This window comes from Anolis sagrei, chromosome 2 (assembly GCF_037176765.1).
Source record: "Anolis sagrei isolate rAnoSag1 chromosome 2, rAnoSag1.mat, whole genome shotgun sequence".
In the NCBI taxonomy this organism is placed as follows: domain Eukaryota; kingdom Metazoa; phylum Chordata; class Lepidosauria; order Squamata; family Dactyloidae; genus Anolis; species Anolis sagrei.
The window spans coordinates 101,998,846-102,017,628 of NC_090022.1; the positions used below are offsets into that span (position 1 = coordinate 101,998,846).

Below are 18,783 nucleotides of genomic sequence, written 5' to 3' on the forward strand. Positions count from 1 at the left end.
AAACCTGACCTGGGACCTTTAAAGAACTGCTGCTACTATCATCAAACACACACACATCAAGTTTCTTTCTGGAAACAGGGTTGTAACAGTTCAAGGGAAGAATTTGCAGACTTCCTTCCTTCAGATACTACTGGAATAAAACTGTACACTCCACTATATGAAATCCAGTGCTAGCTGGGATAATTTGCTGCCAAAGCTTTAACAAGAAGAGTGGGGGTTTATATTCCGCTATAAAGTCTTCAGAAATCTGCACACAGCAGAAAATATACCTGACGCGACCTCTTCCAAACCAAATAATGTCTTGAGAGAGAAGCTTATGGTCCCCTTAGCGCCTACTCCAAAGATTGCAGCTGATTACTCCTCCTCAGGAGCACTTATATCTTCAGTTGTCATGAAATATTAAAAAGTGGCCGTAATATAACACATGCCCTTAAAGGGCACTGCTTTTGGGAAATGAAAGCTTGAACATAGCTGACATCTAATCTTTGAATCTTACCTTGAATCTTGCTGCTCTTCCTCCCAGAAACCTAAAATGAAGCACCCATCTTGATTCAAATTATTCAGACCAAGCCAAAAGAGAGCTCTTTTTCTGTAGCTTCAGCCCCTCCCTTATAATACCGCACAAGGCTTTTCAAACAGAGCTTCCTGACACCACCCATCATTACAAACACAGATGTTTGAACTCCCCCAAATGCACATAACATCCCAGAGCATCCTTATTCTTAGACTCCAGCTGCAGAATAACAGAGCAAGCATCTCCCAAGAGAACCATTGCTGCACATATGCAAACTGGACAGCCTTTCCTCTCCAAAGAGAACCAGGCCACAACAGACATGCAAAAGCAGAAGAAAGAAAACCCCAGGTGACCTTGCCTTGAGTGGGATCAAGAGTGTCCACTCCCTTTCTTCCACTCTCAGTTTCTTCCTCCTGGCTTTCATTTGCTGGGTGGCAGAGGCAGTGAAAGGTGTGGCCCCTCCATCCTTCAGGTAGCCTTTGCCTTGCTTGAAAAAGGAAAAAGTTTCTTGTGGATGGAGAATCACCTCTGGCTGGTTGATTTCCCATGGCCAAAGCAGAAGCAGCAGAGCAAAGATTGCTCTGTCCCACCTTCACTCTGGCCTCATCACGTAGCAGCTTTTCCCACTCTTGGCCTGTTTCATTTTCCTATGAAGTCTTGCTAGAAATATCCCGATCTTGCATCTTCAACAGTGCTAAGTACCCTTAAATCCATACATAATTTAGCAGTAATCAATGGTCTTTTGATGCAGGTTGAATGCGGGCAACAACCTGCATGACCGAACTTTGTGAAGGTAGAACATAAATGATTGTTTCAGTGAAATGGTCCATTTTTGGGGCCAGCATGAAACAAAACTTAACCAAAATAGTATGCTGACTTAAAAGGTTCCAGTTTACACAAATAGTCATAGTAGGTCCTTCATAAATGTAAGTAACTTTTGCTGCTTAATGAGAAATAAAACAAAAATTGAAAATCTGTAATAAAAAATCCACCTAGCATCTGTAGCCTTGTTCAGTAAGCATAAGAAATTGATGCTTGCCTCTTTAATCTGTGGTTCATATGAGACAATTTTTTATTACTCAGCTAAAAGGATATAATGGGGGAGCTGACATGGGATGTGGGTTCAAGATACACATTTGTCCCAGAAGTCAGAAAAAGCAGAACCCTCAAATTACTTGAAGGCATACAACAACAATCCTAATTAACTTGACTATCTCATCAGCCAAAAGCAGGCCCACAGTTTCCATTGGTATTGCACCACCTGACATCTCCCAGGAAATAGCAGCCTGTAATCAAAGGACCAAGGCATTGACATCTCCGGTCCATCCTCTGTTTGAATATCAGCCAGCAAGCCAATGCCTTAAATCAAGAAATGGCTTCCTAAGATCTACAGAGATACTTGCAGGAACACTTCAGCAAGTGAGAGTCCAAAAGTGGCAAGCTAGAACCCGGAACCTCAATCAGTGGCTGATACCAGATGAGAGGCTTCCTCCTGGGCACACAGAAGACTGGGCAACTTGGAAGGTGCTGAACAGGCTGCGCTCTGGCACCATGAGATGCAGATCTAACCTTAAGGAATGTGGGGTCCATGACATGTGAGCGTGGAGAAGAGCAAACCACATACCATCTACTACAATGGAGTCTGAGCCCTGCCACATGCATAATGGAGGATCTTGTCATAGCGACACCAGAGGCACTCCAAGTAGCCAGCTTCTGGTCAAAGGACATTTAGTATAATGCCAAGTTTAACTTTGTGTTTTTAAATACATTATAACTGTACCTTCAATTCACTTCTGACATGATAAATACATAAATACCCACTTTGCTGACATGAAGGCAGCATTCTTCCAAATATTGGTCTGCTTTCTATGTCAGTATTGAAGCAGGCTATATATCTACTATGATGTGTATGCTTATAGTGAGTGTGTGCATTCTCTAGCACGGGGATCTCAAAAGTTAAAAACTTTGTTCTCCAAAGATTTGGACTTCAACTGCCAGGGGACCATGGCACCATGAGCAAAAACTCTTGAGAGCAGAGGTCCAAAAGCCCTTAAAGATAACACCTAATGGTTGAGAATGACTAAAAATGTGAATGATAGATGGAACTGGCTTAAAATAGCATTTTCACTTAACAAAACTGTTATATATACATGTAACAGTTTCCCTTGCATGTGCACATATCCTTTTTTGGGTGCAGTGGGAGTTGGTATTCTCTCCTTTCCCTAACTTACCAAACAACTATTCTATAGCTTCCATGGAATGGGGAGGGTCAGAGGAGTATAATTCCACACCCAGATGCAAAAGGATGACATCAGTGCTAAGATCCCCTGGGACTCTCTGGCACTCTCATTGCTGTAATCATTTCACATCTGGTTACCAGAACATAACCAGATGTTTTTAAAATCCGGTCTGCTCCCTACAAAGCAAGGAATCGCCATGTGGGGAGTTGTACAGGCTGTCAGTAAGTTAGGAGCAGTAGAGACTTATATGACCTATATGATAAGCCATACAGATATTGCAGCCATAAACTAATTAAACTAACATTATCCTGTTTATACTGTTATACTTTATCTTTCTATTTGCAACCTTTAAAGTGAAGTATTAACCTGAAGATAAAATGTTTGTTAACATCAAGCCAGTGTGGTTCATTGTTTTGAGCATTGGACTGTCATCCTGGAGAGAAGGGTTCAAATCCCTGATGAGCCATGAAATCCACTGGATGACCTTCAGAAAGTCAACCTTCTCTTAGAGTACATGCACTAACCACTTAGACTTAGAAGCAATTTGACAGAAAATGGTTTCTCTGTGTGGATGATTGGATCGACTTTGCTGGAATGGGTTTGAGGCTGGGATGGTAATTACATTAACAGTGGATGGTGTCCTGAAACCAGTTTCAGAATCCAAAATATTCATGGCCTGACAGCTGTCAGGGAATGTGTTTTTGTTTTTTTCATTTCCTGGCAAGATGCTCCAGAGACATCGGAGGAGGAAACAAGAAGGCAAAGTAACAGTGGTATTCAATTACCTGTCTCAAGAGGTCAATTGGCTTTGTCTACCCAGCTATGCCTTTGATACATTTTTAGCAGCCCCCAAACTCTGCATTTTGAATTTTCCAAAGTACTGCAGCACAGACAGATGTCTCCAATGTGATTTGCAGTCAGAGGAGCTGTTTCTGTCCTGTGATGTGGTTTACATTTTGGGAGTCACTGGTGTACATTTAGGGGTTTATCCAACTTTGACAGATACAATTTAAACCCTTCAACCCATGCTGAAGTGTACTTTGGCAGTGTGTATTATCTGGCTGCTGCAGCTTTAAGCTACTTCACTTCATACTGTATTATATGGTCAGTGTAGATGTGCTCCTAGGCCTAAGGCCCTTCCACACAGCCCTATATTCCAGAATATCAAGGCAGAAAATCCCACAGTATCTGCTTTGAACTAGGTTATCTGAGTCCACACTGCCATATATTCTAATTCAAAGCAGAAAATGTGGGATTTCCTGCCTTAATATTCTGAGTTATATGGCTGTGTGGAAGGGCCGTTAGAGGAAGGCAATGACAACGCTCTTCTGAACAAATCCTGCTAAGAAAACCCTGAAGTAGGGTTGCCGTAAGGGTACCATAGATTGGAAATGACTTGAAGGCTAGTGGAAAATGAGATTAACAGGAAAATATTGGTTATTACATGGTTTTAGTGGTTTTTGTATTGATTTTATAATGTTATTTTAAAATGTTTTAATTGTATATTGTGGATTGTTATGGCATCGAATGGCTGCCAATTTGTAAGCCGCCTTGAGTCGCCTTTGGGCTTGAGAAAGGCGGGATAGAAATATCGTAAATAAATAAATAAGCAGCATCACCCCTTTTTTACCTGTTTAAATGCCTGCTTATTTAATTTAGGAATTTTAATCCCCCCTCCCCTTAACAATTACCTGGAGAAAATTTTACAAAAGTTAAAATGAAAATGTAACAAAAACATTAAAACACAATATCATTATGAAAAATGAAAAACAGCCCCCAGAAAGAAAACCAAAAACCATAAAAGCATTTTGTAGAGGATGAAAATTAAAAGGTCACTGTCAAAATGATTTAGAAACAAGCAGCAAGAACAGGATGGACATGGAGAGATACATAAAGCAGAAAAAAAAACAGATTTAGCTAAAAAGTACAAAAACTAAGGTGTAATAATTTGCTTCTCTTTTTATACATATTTTTGAAAATTACAAATCCAAAGAAGCGAAAATTATGACTGCTTCTGCTGGGTAATTATGAAAAACAAAACAAAATAGTCTGTATGGTGGTAAAACAAGACACAAGAAAAATTCATATGACTTTGATGAGACAAAGGGGTGAATCTGAAATGACAGCAAATGTGTTGAGCAACAATTATTGCTCTTTAGCCCCTGATTATTGGGCCTGAGAAGCTGAGAATGATGCAGTTCAGAAAATGCACCATTCTGAAACAGTAGAACATAAGTTGGGAAAAGAACTTGGTGTGTTTTCAGGTGAGGCTTTATATAACCCTCTTTTATGGAATTTGCTACCTGTGTTAATGTGTGTTCGAACATGGTTGTCTTCCATTTGTAACCATCTCATGCTTCATTACAGCTTTTTCAGCTGTTTTTCATTCCACTGAAAATCTATTGAGGCAGTTAAGACAAAATGGCTACACAATGCCTTTTGACTGGTAGAACACTTAAGTCATCCATCTGGAGGCATCCTAAGAATATATAACAGCATCTTTTTCACTCTAGAACCATGGTTTGCAAAAGCAAATAAATAAACTTGATTTTGCCTTCTCCCTCCTTTCCCCAAATCATCTCTATCCTCCATTCTATTATTTATTAAAACTCTAGCAACAAAACAGTAATTATAATAAATTATAAGACATATTATAAAGGTAGAAATGCAAGTCTGTCAACAATGTAGTCCTATGAAACTTCTCAAAGGTGACAGATCCTGTCTGATCTGGGAATGTTAAGCAATGCTAGGAATGTTTAGTAGTTGGAAAGGAGATCACCTGGGTGCTTTGGGCTAATGCTTTTGGAAGAAGGGGCCCTTTGAGCCCTTGGCTGCTACTGGTGAGTTCCTAATAAAGAAAGAAGCATTTATAGTCAAGGGGCACAAATATAGCACCACTTTCTGGCACAATGAGGAGGGGAGAGAACCTGCTTGTCCCACATGTCAAAACCCTTTAAAAGGACTGCTGTGGAGTATGGTTAGAGGAAGACAGTGGCAACATCCTCTGAATCAATCTTGCCAAGAAACTCTATGATAGGGCAGGCCCGTAGCCAGGATTTAATTTCGGGGGGAGCTGAATTTTTTTCAGGGGGGTTGGGGGGGGCTGAGTTTCGGGGGGGGCTGAGTTTCGGGGGGGGGGGGCTGAGTCTGAGTGAAAGAGGGTCTAGCCTAGCAGACCTTTTGTATCATTACCCCAATACCCCCATGCATATGGGATATATTGAGTATGGTGATCAGATCATGATATGAATAAACATAACAGTTTAAATAATGCACCAGTAAGGCCTTTTCACGAACCACCATGAGAATTTCGAGGGGGGGGGGCTGAAGCCCCTCAAGCCCCCCCCCCCCCCGGCTACATGCCTGTGATAGGGTCACCATAATGTACCATCCAACATTTCACAGATGAAAACAGAACATGGTCAAGCAACATCAGTGTGGTGATCCAAATTCTAAAAGGTATTGGGGAGAACATACAAGCTAGGAGAGGATGCTGTAATTGGTTTTTGTCAGAGCGTACTAGGAAGGGCAAGATTTCCTCATCTCTTGCCCCCTTCCTGAACAACTGAAGTAAACTAAGAACAAAGGGAGAAAGTGGCAGAGAGAGAGAAACGGGGACATTTTAAAAGTATCTGAAAAATGGAACAAAAGAGGATTAATCCCTGCCAAATTAGGACAGTAGGAGGATAGAATAATAATAATAATCATCATCATCATCATCATCATCATCATCTATTTATACTCCACCACCATCTTCTGTAGGAGATGGTGCACAATGTGTTAAACCTGGTTGCACAATGTGTTAAACCCTTGTGCCAGCAGGACTGAAAGACCGACAGCTCAGAGGTTCGAATCCAGGGAGAGAGTGGGTGAGCTCCCTCTGTCAGCTCTAGCTCCCCATGCGGGGACATGAGAGAAGCCTCTCACAAGGATGGTAAAACATCAAAACATCCAGGCATCCCCTGGACAATGTCCTAGTAGACAACCAATTCTCTCACAACAGAAGTAACTTGCAGTTTCTCAGGTTGCTCCTGACACACACACACACACACACACATCTCCTGTAGGGACTAGGGGCAGCTTACAAATAGCACACAACGGTGCCACACAACATATAAAATTCAGTGTATCAACATTAAAACCAATGACACATTTAAAACCAGACATTTAAAATGAGCAAGAGCAATAGAATCAATAAAATACAGCAATGGACATTGATTAAAAGATCCATGCAATCAATTTAGCTTTCCCTGGCTAAAGAGAGTAGTCTGGCTGCTATCTTAAATGTTATCAAATACCTGTTGAAAGAGCCAAGTTTTTAGCTCTTTCCAAAAGTGCTGTAGTGTGGGGACTTGCCTACGTTCTCTGGAGAGGGTGTTCCAAAGCTAGGGGACCACCACCGAGAAGGCCCTCTCCCTCATCCCCACCAACTGCACATGAGACGGAGGCAAGACCAAGAGGAGGGCCTCCCCGGCAGATCTTAGAGACCACAATGGTTCATAGGAGGAGATGCGGTTGATCATGAAGATAGACTGGACCGAACAGAGTAGAGCTTTATAGATAATAACCTGCACTTTGAATTGAGTCTAGAAACCTATCGGCAGCCAGTGGAGCTGCTTCCATAGGGGCATGGTGTGCTCACTATAGTTAGCCCGAGTTAGTAACCTGACTGCCAATCTTTGCACCAATTGCAATTTCTGAACTGTCTTCAAATGCAGCCCCGCATAGACATGCTGAAAGTGTAAAAGCACATAATAATGCCAACAACAATATTGTTCACTACACTATCATTGAAATTATAGCACAATTTTAATACTTTACAATGAGAAACATTTGCTTCTTACCTGCTGCTGTGTCATTCATCTGGATAGGCGGGACATCTTGTAATAGATCCATTTATCCACGCAGTTAGCTTAGTTTCACTAAGGAAGGATCTCCATTGCTTGCAACTTCAAAAAATCCATTTGGCATTATTGCTGGTTAGCTGCACTAAGTCTAGAATAAAATAAAAGAGAAAATGCTTGCTGCCCTAGTCCTTTCCTATCATTTTTAGAGAAAAGATATAAGTGAATCCCACTCTGTGGTAGAAGAAAAATTACCTGTCAACGAATAAACTTCTATGCCTGAGAGAAACAAAATCCATTTCTAGTTTCCTAATCTGGAAAGAAGGCAACTCCTCCTTTTAGAAAACCTTCACAGGAATTCTGATAAGGGACACCACATCAAGAAACCTCATTACACTAACCTAATAAACCTTCATCTCCGTCTCCATTTTGAATCCATTGGCAGGGAATCAAAAAGCAGATTGTTATACAATAGGCAAGATATGTGGGGCCAGGGTGGAGGGGAAGCCTGCTGGGAGAAATCCTGAGGAACTCAGAGGTCACCCTATCAGAAATATTTGACCTGCACTTGGGTGATCTGCAAGAAGAATAACTTTCAATTTCACTTCTCTGTTCTTGTAAACACAGGCTGCAATACAAGCGGGCTTTGATTAGGTCTTGAGTATTATGCCTTTGCTGAGTTTTGGGGGATATATATTTTTGTTGGAGGTTTTCTTACCCCCCCCCCCCCACAAATATTCACAAAATCTATATTTCGTCAAAAGCTGGTTAAAAAAAAACCTGTAATTTTTTTTCAGAAATAGGCATTTTTTAATGTTGTTATTTGCTTTGCTTCCTCTTTCCTGAGCCATGGGAAGTTTGTAGCAGTCTTTAAATCATCGGTTTCCTTTGGAGCAAAGATTGCAAGAGATTTATGGTACAGAAGTTAAGAACAGAAGGAGGGGGTTGGGACCTTTTATCTCAAAACATACAAATTAAGAAATCTGGTACTGTGTTTGGAAGGGTGTCTATAGGTAGCCAAAACCATTTCACCAAGCTAGGCCATTTACAGCAGAAGGCTAATGTCCCAAGTTATTAGACTTCTCCAGTGCCACCTTATTAAAGGTGGCAACTGGAGAAGAGAGGTTTTGAGTCATTTCAGATATCTTTTCATTTTTTATATATATTCTGGGTATTATTATTATTATTATTAGATGCAAAACAAGATTAGTACACAGCAAACAAGATTACTATGCTGGCTTTTGTATCGGATCACACCTCGGACGCTTCCCAAGTGTCTAGGACTGTGTGATGTATCAGCGAATAATGTGTGCAGATCCGAGTAGGGTGGCCTTTTGCAGCTGACAGATGGTCATTTTGTCAGCACCTATTGTTTTTAAGTGCAGGCCAAGGTCTTTAGGCACTGCACCCAGTTGTTGTTGTTATTTGGGGTGTGTTGCAGTGAACCTCATAATATGTCTTTAGGACAGTGGTTCTCAACCAGTGGGTCCCCAGGTGTTTTGGCCTACAACTCCCAGAAATCCCAGCTAGTTTATCAGCTTTTAGGGTTTCTGGGAGTTGAAGGCAGAACTACTGCTTTAGGATTTTTTGTCCTGTATTGATGTGCACTTGACTAAACTCTTCCTCAGGCTAACACTTCATCTTCTTATCCTGTCTCTTTCTCTTCACAGACCCATCATTCTCCTTTTCCTCCTTCAGTGAGTTGTAGGCATTATGAGGTCTGATGAGAGCTGCTAGTGAGTGATTTTGGAGCAAGCATGGTCCAGGAAATGTTGTGTACAAAAGATGTGAGAGCAAAAGAACACAGCTGGCTGAATGTGTATCCTGCCTCTATCCTGCCCATGCCTTTCTCTCTTTCTTTTTTTCAAGTCATGCATCCATATGTATGTCATGCTTACTGAACTTCATGGGACTTACTTCTGAGATGATGGTTGTGGTGGTGATAATGATGAGGATAATTTTGAAATAAGCCTCATTGAGTTCAGTAAGATTTACTGTCAGGTGAATTTGTATTGGATCACTGTATTAATTTCGAATAAGTTAATAAGTTAATTTTTCTTAGGACATAAGGGTAGGGAGGTAAGATTTTTATGCCTTGGTCACAGCAGACCAGCACCACCAGGCTTCCAGAGTAGATGTTGTGTGCTGTTTAACAAATTAACAATCTTTAATGATTATGTACCCACGTACACACTAATCCCTTGTTTGCCACTCTGGCTTCTAAAAGGGACAACAAACCAGACATTGGATCTGGACAGAATGCTAAATCTTCAGTTTTGCTTAGTTTAAGTGTCCTTCCTGCTGGGAGCAATTGGGCTATGTACATTGGAATGCAGCTCATGAACAACAAGCTTGAAGGTAATTCTAACTTATCTTTATGCCAGACTACAGCAATTGTGTCTATCATGGTCAAAGGGACCCAGAGCATAAGTATACTGTAGATATTTTTACGTGAAACCTCTTAAAAAGAAATATTTGAGCAGTTGTTTGGAGACTATTTTTTAAAATAAACACATAGTTAAATGACAAGAGCATTAAACAGCATCATCGGGAAAAGGTGTTGTATAATATACATTAGAGTACATGTTTTAATACTAACAGTATTAAATGTGTACGCCATTATAACAGGTATTATCATTTTCAATAACTATAAAGGTCTAGACAAGGTTCAGGGCAGATCTCTAATGTGTGATACTTCACTGCTGATCTGATGTGTCATATACCAAATTGGATTTGGATATGGGTCACACAGGGAGCTCTGCAGACACTGTGGAGATGGAAAGAAGTCCCCACTGCCAGTGTTTGGCACTGCTGAATGTCCACCCAAACTGTCTCCTCCAGCCCTTCAGGCTGCGAAGTGGGTTCTGCTTGTCAGCCAGGATGATGGGGCAAGAAGGGAGGGGGAGACAAGGAATCTACACAATTTTAAAATAATACAAAAATATCCTTAAAGAATTGTAAAATGTGTTCCAATGTAATATTTTTTGCATTTCCTATTCCAGCCCCCGGTGGCACAGTGGGTTAAAGCACTGAGCTGCTGAGCTTGCTGATCAAAAGGTCGCAGGTTCGATTCCGGGGAGCAGTGTGAGCTTCCGCTGTCAGCCCTAGCTTCTGCCAACCTAGCAGTTCGAAAACATGCAAATGTGAGTAGATCAATAGGCACCGCTCCGGCGGGAAAGTAACAGTGTTCCATGCAGTCATGCAGGCCACATGACCTTGGAAGTGTCTACGGACAATGCTGGCTCTTCGGCTTAGAAATGGAGATGAGCACCACACCCCAGAGTCAGACATGACTGGACTTAATGTCAGGGGACTACCTTTACCTTTTATTCCATACTTGGTACGATAAGAAAATTCTGTCAATTAGAAATGTCAACATTTGTAAATTTCATTCTAATAGCAAGATTGAACAATTTAACCATTTTCCTTTGCTGCAAGATTGTCCTTGAACACTGCACAGTTTTAAAGGACTATTCACAGTTTGGAATTTTCCGTATAGACAACCATGTTTTCTGCACAAATCTCCCACATATTTTTTCACACAAAATAAATCCTCAAATAAAAAGATTCTCATGTGTTTGGGACACTTTTTTGTCAGGAGTTTTAGACACTCATGAAACCCATATTGGGGCTATTTGTTGGGGGGGGGGGAATCATTTTCCCTATCCCTACTATTAATCACTTACAGTGCAAAGGCTGTCTGTTTTACATCCTTTTGGCCAATAGATGGCAGCAGATACATATGTCAAGTATTTCTGATCGCAATGAACTCTCCAGCGCCTGATTGGTGCTGCAGCGTCTTTGGATATGTAAAAATCTTAACACCTGGTCATTGAAGGACAGGGCTGATCCAAGACATTTTGCCACCTGAGCAAAGGTTAAAATGGCACTTCTTCATTCCATATACAGAAGCTGACGAATAGCTGAATAATCTCACTTCAGAACTAGCAAATGGAGACTGGCTGCATCTACACTGATCATTTATGTTGGTGTAAATTAGGATCATCCACATAAGTCATATGGAAGTTCAAATTCTGGCTCAGCATTTGGGCTTTCCCCCAACTTAAGGTCAATGGGGGCAGTTGAACTGGTTCCCAAATGGAATCAGCCCCAACTCTTTCCACTGCCTCCATGCATTCCCTGGGCTTGGGTAGCCTGGGGACATGGAATGGTAGTTTCCGTACCCCCCCCCCCCGCTCATACACACACTTGCCATGTCACAGCAGACTCTGACCGTGGCACAGGACCTTTCTGTTCCCTGTCATTTGTCTTGCAATCAACTGGGATAGAGGGTGAGAGGAGGAGTGGTTCTCCTCACCTCTTCCCTTGCCCCACTGCTCTGGCTGATGTAAGGCAAGTGATAGGGAACAGTTAGGTCCTGTATCATGGTCAGAGACCGCCACAACATGGGGGTTAGGGTGGCCAGTCAACACTGGACACCAGAGACTCCTTTCCACCCCCATGGTGGCCAAAGGAGTACCTGTGGGGACAATTGATGCTGGATTGCTCCCACACCCCCAGAGGGTCAGTTTAGATGTATTCGGGGTCTTCTCACATTCTTAAGAACACAATGTCATTTTTGTGAGTGCACAAAGTACTGTCATCTAAGGGGGGGGGGAGCCTAAAGGCTGGGAAGGGTCTTTCCTCCTCCATTTCTGTTGCAAAATAGTTGCAAAACTTTATGAAGCTAAAAGTGCCTTCTCATACTTATCTTCTTTGAGATAAGCCCCACACAAGGATGTATAAGATGGCAGCATAACACTTCTCTGAACTTGTTGGGCTGGGGGGGGGGGGGGACGTGGAGTTAATATTAGCAGGATAGAGAAAGAGGAGGAGATTTTATAAAACCAGAAGTGAATGATAGAAGTGCTTCATTTTCATTTACACTCAATATCTTGGTAAACCTCACCACAATCATGTAGTAGGTTGTGGTTTGCTGTTGTTTTCAAAATGGTTATACTAGTGGGACACATTAGTAACATTTTGGAACAAGATTTACCCGAAATGTAGCAGGAGCAACTTTGAGTTTGTTTCTTGGGAAAACAATTCAAGGAACATAAGGGGGAAAGAAGCGTTTTGGGGTTAGGGGAAATCACTCCAGAAATAACAGAGCAAAAAGTTTAAAATCTGCCAAAACGGGGCTGTTACTATGTGTTTGAGTTCTATTTGTTTATTCACAATAACAGGCTAAACAACTTTGTAGTATCAAAAAAATCTAAGTTAGTGTTGCAGTAAATGCCCTATCTCGAGGAGATAGGGCAGAATACAAATTTATTATTATTATTATTATTATTATTATTATTATTATTATTATAAATGTCTGGGCTAGAACTAGTTTGGCCTGGTCTTATCTTGGTACAGCCCATGTTTTGGCCACACCCTGCAATTATAGATTATTATTATTATTATTATTATTATTATTATTATTTTCATGTCAGGAATGACTTGAGAAACTGCAAGTCGCTTCTGTTGTGACAGAATTGGCCATCTGCAAGGACATTTCCCAGGGGATGCCCAGATGTGTTACCATCCTGTGGGAGGCTTCTCTCATGTCCCCACATGAGAAGATGGAGCTGACAGAGGGATGCTCACCCCACTCTCTGGATTCAAACTACCAAACTACCAGTCCTGCTGGCACAAGGTTTAAACCATTGTGTCACTGTGGGATCCTAAGAAGGAGGAGGAGGAGGAGGAGGAGGAGGAGGAGAATAAGAAGAATAAGAAGAATTTATTTTTATCTCGCCCTATCTCCCCCGGGGGCTCAGGACAGTGTAGAACAGAAAAAAATGGCAAACATTCATTGCCAACAAGACGTAACAAAACAGATCAAGAACAATAAATAAACAACATCAAAATATAATTACAAAATAGCCCAAACTAACAAGATTAAAAAATTAAATATACAAATATAACATTTAAGACATGTTTAACTAATAAATCGAGTAATAGTAATCAACAAAATATTGAAAGTGTAAGGCAATTTGAGGCAAATGTCCTTCCCTCATCCTTACATCCCCTTGAGAACAAGCATTTCCCATAGGGAGAATTAAGTACTCTCTCCCTTCATATCTCTGGCCAAATCTCAGTTTTAAATCAACAGAACTGACGGTCTAATTTCCTTTCTCTGTTCAATAATTTGCCATCTTTTTTGAGATTGCACTTACATTTCCACTTATAGTAGAGATTGCTTGCACACACATCCATTTTATTCATGTGTATAATGTTTGTAGAATCTCTTAGAACTTGTCAGAAATACCAGAGAACAAATCCATCAGACTGTGTACTCATTTGAACCCTCTTTGACCCAGATAAACCATCTAGAGAAACCTGAACCTTACAGTTCCCTAGCTGGATCTATGTTTCACTATTCATTTGATGCAAATTAGCTAACGGGAAACAGAAGTTAAGATGGCACATGTGCATAGAGGAGAGATGTATGAGTGCATCACATATACTTCTTATATACGTCACAGATATACCTTCCAGGTGCTGTAGAACACCAGCTTCCAGTAGCCCTAACCACCACAGTCAACACTGAAGCACGATGGGAATTGCAGTCTTGAAGCTATTGTTGCCAATCTTTGTACTTGAACTTTGGGTGCCATTTTCTTCATGGTTAGTTGCACTGGGGAAAGGGCCAAGCTGAATTTCCACAAAGCAGCAGTGTACTCTTTTGACACTTGAATCGTATATGAAAATCAAGTCAGGTACACAGTTCTGCAACACATGGATGTCTTTTGGTTGCCATTCACAACTGCCAGTCAAATAGCAATATGAAAAACATGGGAAAGGCCCCTCAGCTCATGAAATTGCTGGATACCATAAACAGGTCTGCAAGACTACCATTTGATCTCTAGGCATGTAAAATGTCATTGTATGCTCTGTTTGAAACAGAAAGAACTAGAATGTTACACTGTTTGGTCCTTATTTTTACAATCAGCCTTCTACATTTGATGAGGTTAGGGCATAAGACCTCTGTGAAAGTGAAAAATCATCAATTAAAATGTTCCTTTTTTTCATCTGAAAGAACACCTCTCTAGGAATCTCTAGGTACTCCAGTGTGATTGGAAATCTAGAAGTTCACAGAGAAAACATAATCAAGTCTACAAAAGTCAAACCTGCAAATGTGAAAGGCCTGCTATATTTTAATATTAGCTGTGCACCCTGACTTGTGCAACAGTGTTTCCAGTATGACAATAATGTTTCAATTTTTTTTAAAGTGTCTTAATTATAAATGTGATATTCTCACATACATTCTCTTGATCTTACATTTTATTTGCTTTTTATTTGCTATTTATTTGCCCTATCAAATCTGACTTTTCCTGGCTTCTGGTTATGTGCCTTTGAATAATGGTTTAGCACCTGATTAGGTCTGCCCAACCCTAGTTTATGGGTTTGATTTCCCAGCACTTTACTTCCGGCCTTGCCCTAAAGTTTTGCATTTGCACAAGCCCTTGCCCTGCCCTATCAAGCCCACTTTTCCTGTCTACTGGTTACGATGTCGGTTGAATTTTTTAAAGAAATTTTTATTGTTTTGGTTTTACTGTTTTAATTATATTTTATTGCTAGAAACAAAGGTTATTTTGTAACCCGTGTTTATACTGGGCTTGGTCCCCATCTAAGCTACCTCAAGTCCCTTTGGGAGGTGGTGGTGAGATATAAGAATAAAATAATAATAATAATAATAATTATTATTATTATTATTATTATTATTATTATTTAAACATGCATTTAGCATGTTAAAGATAATTTCTTCATGCCTACCCAGAAATACATCTCTGAATCATGAGAATTCAAAGCTAAGATTGTATGGAAACTTACTTGGGCAATTCTTCTGAATGGGAGATGGGACAACTGTAGAGAATGAAGGGACCTCATTAACTCTCCAAGAGAACTTGGGGGACTACACCCCTTACCAAACCCATGCCCACAAAAAAAATGTAGTTTTGTTTGCAAATATGCTTTTTTGTCCTTCCTGGGTCCCCTGAGGGTATTTTGAGGCTATATATATATATATATATATATATAGGAAAAAAGAATGCAAAATTTGCCAAATACACATGACCCAGACACCCCTGCACTTTGTTCAGCCCTGATGAAGAACTTGGCATTGCCTGTTTTTAAGTAAACATGCACAGAACCAGGCTTACCCATCTCTTAAAGCATTTTGTCTCAGATTTCTACACTTCCTCTTGGAAGGGTATTTCTCCCTTTGATCAGGTATATTTCTTAAGCCAGGATGTTGGTGTTGTGTGAAGTATTAAGCCTAGAAAATGTGTTTTTGCCTTATTTCTAAGTCTAGAGATTAAATATAATGGTCTTAGTTGAACTAGAACAGGTCAAGTCACTATCAGGATATGTGGGAGAGTGTTATAAATAAAAATATGAGACTCACACTGGACAGAGCATAAAACATGTTACCCATTTTGGCCAAAGATGACTGAAAGCCAGCTAACAATGCTTCATCACCTATTGTTCAGTTATTGGTTCTAGTAGTATTTCCTGCCAACCATTAAAAATCATATGTAGGGAAGGAAAGCATGGCCCCCCCCCCCCCATCCACAGTGAATATACAGTATTCCCAGATTTGTGTGGATACATGAAATTGTAGATGATGATGGTGATATTTATTTATATCATGCTTTATCTCTTGTCATCCCGTTTTATCTTTAACTAACAACGCTAAAAACAATATAATATATATAGTGAACCTTATTGTTTTGAATGGAAGAAACAACAGTTGTACAAAGGGGAAGATACAGTCTATATAAGAAGCCATATGTGAAACCACGAATAAAAAAACCCCTGTATAGTGGTTTTAGTATACTGGGTTGTACCAGACTCTGCAGATAGCCACTGAATGCATTTTTGAATGCAGAATTGGCGGTTTTGGTACATGCCTCTGTAGATCTTCTGCAGATGTTTCAAGTTCATTGTTTAGCTGGAGTAGAAAGATATATAGTTTGTCCTCATTCTCTCACCACAAAAACTATCTCAGCTATCATTATAACTATTAGCTTTGTTTAATGTAATTAATTTTACAAAACCCAGATTTCAAGGAGACCAGAAAATACTAACCTGCCTACAGATTATAATACCCAAAAGACAGGTTTTTCGCCCTAAAGGCCTTATAGTTTCATCTTTCACAGAAAGAGCGTGAGAAGTGAAAGAGAGAGAGGCAAGGAAAAGAGAGAAAAAAGATGTTAAGTTCAGAAAAAAATATCTCCAAATAAAGTAACACAAGAGGTTTGTTTTAGTAGAAAGTAAGATGCCAGGCAGCCTTCCTAAATCTGGTATCTTCCAGATGTGTTGAACTATAACCAATAGCCATGCTGGCTAGGGATGTTAAGGTTAGTCATTCAGCACATCTGGAGATGGTTGGTTTAGAGAAAGATGGACAATGATGCTGAACCACCACACCTTAACCCAGCACTGAGATCAGATGTCAGTACCACAACTGTATCCTGAGAGAGTTGCAGGGGCATGTTGGGATGAGCATAGTTGCTTAAAGCAGTAAGGGATTCTTAGGAAGATGTTAGAAATTGTGAAGTAATTATTTCTGAAAAGAAAGCCATATAAAGCAAGAAAAGAATGGAAGATTATGGCCAAAAAGGGCTTTGGAAGTATGAGTGACAGACCAACTACTGGAGAGAAAAGTACAACCCCTGTGTCCACAGGACCAGAATCTGTAGTTTCTCCTATTCACGTCTCCTCTTGAAAGTTTTAGATCCTCCTACATGACTCCATGGTAACTCCAGGTGGAAGTCATTCATGTTGCTATTATCCAAGTTTTCTTGTTTCCACAGTAAGTTTGGGAACAGAGCTCCCACAGATATGGGGGTCAATCTGTATACAGAAATCCAAGATAATGGGTTTCAGGAGGATTGCCGTCCAGATCAGAATGCTAAGCAAGGTTTGGGTGACAGAAATCTGGAGGGTGGCTGGACAACTGAGGTGTGAGACATGCTAGCATCTGAGGCCTCTTTCTAGTCAACTGAAATTCAGTGCATTTTGGCTAAAAGTCAAGAAATAGAACAGAAGAAGCCATGGTTCCCACATACAGGTTCACAAAACACAGTTGGTATGTTTTCTGATTGTCAAAATCCTTTCCAAAAATTCCCAGATCAGTTTCCACAGATTTTCTTGATCTAAGCTGGTGGTCATTGCCATCATTTGTGCAGCTCATGGGAAATTTATATACAGTTAGTCTTTCACATTCAGTAGAGTTCAGGGCAAAGGATCTCCATGAATGAGAAAAAACCTCAAATAAAGTTATTGCTATTTTTTACCTGAGAGAATTCCTGGAGAACCTCTCTAGGAATTTCTAGGTTTTTCCATGTGATTCTATAGACAATGGTTACTGGAAGCTGACCATAGAATTGCATTGGAGGACCAAGAGACTCCTAAAGAGGTATTCTCTCTAGAAATTTCTAGGTCCCCCAGCATGTTTAGAGGAAGTTGATCATGGAGAACCCAGCATGTTTAGAGGAAGTTGATCACACTGGAGAACCCAGAGAATCCTGGAGAGAACAGCTTTATTCAAATTCCTGTATAATCAAATCTGCAAAAGTCAAAACTGCAAATACGGAGGGATGAGTGCAATGTCCAGACTCACCCAGTCAGCACAGAAAATAGCCATGCTGGGTGGGGGATTCTGAGATGTTGTTTCAAAAAGTAGCTTTCTAACTCGTGGCATTGGGGGCCACAAAGGATTGACAGGAACAGAGAAACAAACAGGCCTTTCTTCTACAGTCTGGCTCTCAACGTTGGTTCCAGTATCCCAACCCATCCGCCCACCCACCTCCAGTGAGAGACAGATGACCTAGAAGCATCTCATTCCAGGCATAACTGACAGTATGCACATGTTTCACATAGCCTCCTACCTGTCTCATCATGTCACCCGCACCACCTGTTTCCCCCAAATCAAACAGAGGAGAAGAGGCCCAGGCTGCCAGTGGCATAACTGAGAGACAGCTCAGTTGAAAGATTGGCCAGAGTGATGGGGGTGAGGCAGAGGGTGTGAGTGTGTGTGCGCGCACAAAGAGTCAAGCTTGTCCTGCAGCACAAAGGAGCCTCTTTCATGCACTCCTAATCCCATGTCTCTGTAGCTTGAAATTTGGCAAAGAGCCTCTAAGGTTCCCCAGGTGTCCCCGGCAAAACTCAAGATGATTTTCCCAGACCTTGA

General features: G+C 40.7%; 1 protein-coding gene across 2 annotated transcripts in view; it reads right to left on the minus strand.

Moving 5' to 3' along the window:
• The window catches only part of SH3TC2 (SH3 domain and tetratricopeptide repeats 2), a 57,950-nt gene extending 49,939 nt beyond the window's left edge, over window positions 1-8,011 (minus strand). The window contains exon 1 of one of the 2 annotated variants that reach the window (XM_060765091.2): window positions 7,599-8,011. In XM_060765091.2, coding sequence (XP_060621074.2) covers window positions 7,599-7,650 — 52 coding nt within the window. In that variant the 5' untranslated portion in view covers window positions 7,651-8,011. Of the gene's footprint in view, window positions 1-496; window positions 586-7,598 lie in introns of those variants that run through there. The other variant, XM_060765095.2, reaches the window with a different exon arrangement.
• Window positions 8,012-18,783: the final 10,772 nt, after the last annotated feature.